The sequence below is a fragment of the Ipomoea nil genome, unplaced genomic scaffold (genome assembly GCF_001879475.1).
Source record: "Ipomoea nil cultivar Tokyo-kokei standard unplaced genomic scaffold, Asagao_1.1 scaffold2516, whole genome shotgun sequence".
Classification (NCBI taxonomy): Eukaryota; Viridiplantae; Streptophyta; class Magnoliopsida; order Solanales; family Convolvulaceae; genus Ipomoea; species Ipomoea nil.
Genome location: NW_017618944.1, coordinates 425,591 through 431,128, shown reverse-complemented (window position 1 = coordinate 431,128; position 5,538 = coordinate 425,591). Strand labels below are relative to the sequence as shown.

At 34.5% G+C, this 5,538-nt stretch overlaps 1 protein-coding gene across 1 annotated transcript; it reads left to right on the top strand.

The window, feature by feature from the left end:
- The first annotated feature begins 2,017 nt into the window (after positions 1-2,017).
- LOC109153609 (lamin-like protein) lies at positions 2,018-4,203 on the top strand. The gene is made up of 2 exons (XM_019301460.1): positions 2,018-2,286; positions 3,603-4,203. Exons 1-2 carry the CDS (start codon positions 2,094-2,096, stop codon positions 3,941-3,943), a joined length of 534 nt encoding a protein of 177 aa, XP_019157005.1. The 5' UTR covers positions 2,018-2,093; the 3' UTR covers positions 3,944-4,203.
- The last annotated feature ends 1,335 nt before the right edge of the window (positions 4,204-5,538 follow it).

Below are 5,538 nucleotides of genomic sequence, written 5' to 3'. Positions count from 1 at the left end.
GACCACCGTGTTCACTGTTCATGAGGTTGTGAATTATTTCATCTTGTCCCATATATATGTATCAAACTATCAAAGGAAAGAAAAAAACAAAAAAAAACAAAAAAAAAAAAACAATAGCATCAATACATGAATCGAGTATGTATCACAATTCACCAACCTGTGACTTCTAACTACCCAAATAAATATATTTCAAGGAGTATCAAATATCACGAATAAAAAATCAAATAAAACTCTAAAATATATGATACTAATTAAATTACATGTTATATTTATGAATCTTGAGTGGAGGTTCACAAGTCTATGGGCTTGTTTGGCAATCAGCGGTTAGTGGTTAGCGGTAGCTGATTGTATAGCAAGTTTGACCAGCGGATTGTATCAGCTGCTTGCAAAAAAAATGTTTGGTAAAATTAACGATTTACATTGACGGTTAACATGTAAAATGACCAAAAGGGTATACATATAATAATAATAATAATAATAATAATAATAATAATAATAATAATAACAAAAAAAAAAAAAGATGTGAAATTGTCCCACATCGAAAATCAAATTAAAAAAGGGGCGTTGGCTCCCTTATAAAAGGGAGCTCAACGCCCCTTCAATTTTAATGTTAATTTCTTGCCCATCCGATGCCCATCCCACATCGGATGGGCAAGAATAGAGAAGCCTGAGGCTCAGGCTTCATAAATGACAGTTTTTTTTTTCTTTTTTTTTTTTACAATTAAGGTGGAGGGTGTTTTGGGAAAGGAAAGTTCCTTTCCCAAAACGCCAACCCAACACGTTGCTATATGCAGCGTGTTGGATTTCAGCGGTTTGGAGCAATCAGTTGCTCCAAACCGCTGTTAACCAAACAATGAGTTTGGCGTTTTGACCATGGTCAAAACGCCAAAGTCAGCGGATCCGCCAAAATTTAGTGGATCCGCTACTAACCAAACATGGCCTATGTAAAAAGTATTTATTATTTGAGAATTTTATATCTATATCAACACTTTGAAATAAATAAATAAATTATTTTTCACAACTTTTTAAAACTAATATGTCATACATCCTTAGACAAACGAATTCATTCAATGATAACTTTACTTCTCTTGCTTTATTTATCCAATTTATTTCACATATCAATGAAATACTTTTTAACACTCAATTTTTTCTCACTTATGATGCATGAAGAGTTCTCTATATCCGATTTTGTAACATGTGAAATTTTAATTAATAAATATCATTGATCAGATGGAGAAATTTCAAGGAATCGCCTGACCAAATTAAATAACTGATTGAGGATGACCGCATGGGCCGAACATGACTGTGCAGATGAGGGGAACCACGATTAGGACTCCCGGGAACCACCAATCCAAAACTAAATAAATTAATAAATGTCATTTTTTCAAGAATAAATAAATAAATTGATATTTACCTTATAAATTAAACTAAAAACAAATGCATTATTCTTGTTTCCTTAAGAAAAAAGGTAATTTTTTCCTTAAATTTCATGTGTGCGTCTTATTCATAAAGTAACATGCATTAAAATATTTCTTAATATAAATTTTTATAATTTATTACCAAATTAGTTTGAGTTAAACATAATTTATATAATAGAAAATAAAAGTATTACTTAATATGGACATGGTAGAAAGAGTCCAAGCCATAGCCAACGGTTGATACTACAGAATTGAGCTGGAAGTTTGAAAATTGTTTAATGATATTAAAAGGATTAAAAATATAAATAAAAAATCACACTTTTTTATTATTTAAATAAAAAATAGGTAATTGTAGAATTTGTCTTCGTCCCTAAACTATAACTGACGTTACAAATGTCGTTTTTTTTTCTAGCGAAACATTAGAGAATTTACAAAGTGAGTTATAACTTATGCACGAGAAGTCCAGAAGTGAGTACGATTAACAAGTAGGGACGTATTTTACAATTATCTTAAAATTTAGAGAAAAAAAGTGTAATTTTTTTCAAATTTAAAATTTTATATTTTGTACGCATGGTTCAAACCAACTCTGGATCTACACTAAGCATATAAAGCGGTAGAACTCATAGAAGCGCTGCTATTCTTTTACTGGTGTAGTCTTCTTTGAGAGTGCGAGAGATGGAGAAGAAGCTGAGGATAATGGCGTTGGGGTGGCCGACAATGGCGGTGGTGCTAACGTGCGCCGTGGTGGCCATGCTGCCGGGAGTCTCTTCGACCCGGTTTATCGTGGGTGCGAACATGGGGTGGACCTCGAACATGAACTACACCGTCTGGGCTCGCGGCAAACATTTCTACCTAGGCGACTGGCTCTGTATGCTCTCTCTCTTCTCAGATCTACTCTTTCCTCCTCCCATTCTTGATAACTATATTCTTTTGTTCGATGGAAACGAGGTGTGAGTAATGTTAGTTGCTAAGGAGTAATTGGCAGGATGAACCCAATGTCTGATTTCTTTTTCGCTTTAGTTAATGTTGTTTTTTAAGGGAAATTGTTAAAGCTGTTAGCAATTAATGAGGTATGGTTCTGTATAAACTCCAATATGGCCTTTTTTTTTTAACATTTGAACGAATTATAATTCTCTGACCTGTCCTCAGATCTGCTGTTTAGTTGCGTCTTTTTCAGTTTTTGTACTTTCAGATTTACCTCCTGGCAGGTTCTCTATTGATCTGAAATTGTTGGATTTTTTTTTCTTGGCATCATATTTGTGAATCATTTGCTAAATTTTAAACATTTGCTAGGTGGGAATGCTGGAATGTAGTATATTCAGAAATTGGATTCTTTTTCTTAGATTTCTTCTTCTTCTTCTCTCTCTCTCTCTCTCTCTCTCTCTTCCCCCACTTTCAAAGCTGACCTTTGTGAAATAATTGTACCACTTTTTCTGAGCATTTGTGCAAGGTGTGAAAGGCAGAAACAGAGTAAAACCTTGGGGAAATTCCTGTTCAAGTTTCCTTTTTTTTTTCTTTTTTTTTTTTTTTTGTTCTTCTTGATTTGCTGCTGCTATCTTCCATGACTCTTCTTTTCCAGCAATATTTGCTTAAATAAAATCTGAATTTATTTTTTTGTATTAATACATTCCTCCAATATATTGTTCTTGATGTATAATATTTGAGTCATGGAAGAGGGTTCTACCTCCATTTAAGGCTTAAGCATGGCCACAAAATGTATTATTAATCTTTGGTAGATGAAATTAGCAATCAAGTTCCCAGACACATTTACTTGTGACAAAGGGAAAACAAAAAGATTTTAGGCAGTTTGAGAAGTAAGTGTAGCGCTTGAGTAATGAATTTGGTAGGAAGTTAGCTGAGTTACATTAGAAACAAAACAAACCAACAATTATGTCTGACAGCCTGTCGAAAATGGTCCACATCATTCCTCATCTGGGGCGATTCTGATCATATTGGAAAGATGCTTTATCTGTGACGCATGTTGATACTAGCTCATCTTAGCAGGCTCCTTCTCCCTGATAATCTAAATTCTACATTAATGCCTAATCCCTATCATGGATTGTCTTGTAGTGTCTTTCGTCCTTCATTTTTGTTTTTATTCCTGTTCTGTTACAATGTACTGCTTAGTTGGTAGTATAAAAGATTTGTTTCTAGCTTAAGTGATTCTCGGTTTTGTACTTGCAGTTTTTGTATATGATAGGAACCAAATGAATGTGCTTGAGGTAAACAAGACGGACTATGAGTCGTGCAATGCTGACCATCCCCTTCACAACTGGACCACTGGTGCTGGAAGAGACGTGGTTCCACTCAACGTGACTAAAACTTACTATATCATTAGTGGCAAGGGGTTCTGCTACGGTGGAATGAAAGTAGCCGTTACTGTTGAAAAGCTCCCACCACCTCCAAAGGCCGCCCCGGTGAAGAGCGGTTCTCCTGGTTTGCTCTCGACTTTCAAGGGTCAAATCGTCGTGCCAGCTCTGTTTGCCATTGCTGCTGTGTGGGATTCGTTTCTTCTACTGGCGTAGTAGGGTTCATCAATCATCATCATTCAAGAACACGCGATTTGGGTCTGTTGAATTGATTAAGTTAATTTGGAGCAACCCAACAAGAAATGGTTGATTTGTGTAATTGTGACCTTACTTGTATTTGTAGTCTTTGTGTTTTGTTTTTTCCAAGGTTGCCAACCATTGTCCAGCTGAAATTTTATTTGTTCCTTTGAGGTCAAATGGGTGGGTGGATGTAATTCTAATTCTAATTAAAATCTTCTTTTATTTGTTTACCTAAACTTGGAGAAATTAAATGCACAAATTGAGGAGATCTCTTTGACTCTTTTCCCATTGTTGAGGTGGTGTGCTACTAGCGCAATTCTGAATGGGGACAATGGCAAATTATACTATAAATCCGGCTTCACTTGTGAAAATTATTTTCAACTGACGAATTTGCAATTAACATATAATGTGTCTATACTTACAAAATTACAGGCAAATATGTTGTTAACAATATGTTATGTTTCTATAGTTAACAAATTATGTGTGTAATTAGTTAATTAGACATAATATGTTAACTGCAAACATATAATTTTTGAATCAAAATCCACAATGTATTGTGGACCCGATCCTTAACGACGTATAAATTGTGTATTTTTAGTATTGAAATTGTGAACTTTTAGAATATAAATTGTGTTTCTAAATCAAAACACATAACAATTGTAGAAGGAAATTTGTGAATACAATACATAGTGATCAAATCCTAATCTGTTAATATTGTGTGACTGTAATATTTGAAAGGAACTTGTGAATACAAAACAAAGTAATCAATTATATATATGTTAATATTGTGTATTCGTAGTATACAAATTGTAAATTTTTAAAAGGTAAATTGCGAACATTTGGATGCAAGGTGGATCCGAGTCTACAAAATAATCTACGATAACAATGGGGGGACAAAAGGTTGTTTATAATTTGTTTTGTTGAATCCCAATCTTATTGCTTCATTATACTTTATAATCCGAGAATGTATCACACTATTGACTAATGTTTACTCAATTGGTAGCAAAAATCTAGAAACGAATTTTTTTTTCAAGTCTTTATTCAAATTTCCCTCAAAGTTGTTATATTAACATCAGTTAATTCCACCATAGGTCCATTGTCTTTAGTGGTAATTCTAAATTTAGTCTCAAAGTATTGTTTTTGTCGTTTAACATACCAGACTATATTTTTTTGGATACTTTTACAGCACGTTTGGTTCACAGAATGAATTTTGAGGTAATAGGAATGCTATTCCATAAGGAATGAAATAGGCAAGGAATATAATAGGAATTGTATTCTATTGTTTGGTTTGCAGAAGAAATAGATTTAGGAATTATATTACAGTGTTTGGTTGATTTAAGGAATAGAAATGGAATATGTTTTAAAAGACATAAATACCCTTATAAAATATGTAATGGTGGCGATGGTGGTGGTGGTGGTAGTGGTGGCGGTGGTGGCGATGGTGGTGGTGGTGCTGGGGTGGTAGTGATGGTGGTGGCGGTAGCAGTGGTGGGGGCGACGGTGGTGGTGATGACAGTGACGGTTGACGGTGACGGTTGTGGCAGTGGTGGTGGGGGCGGAGACGGTTGTGG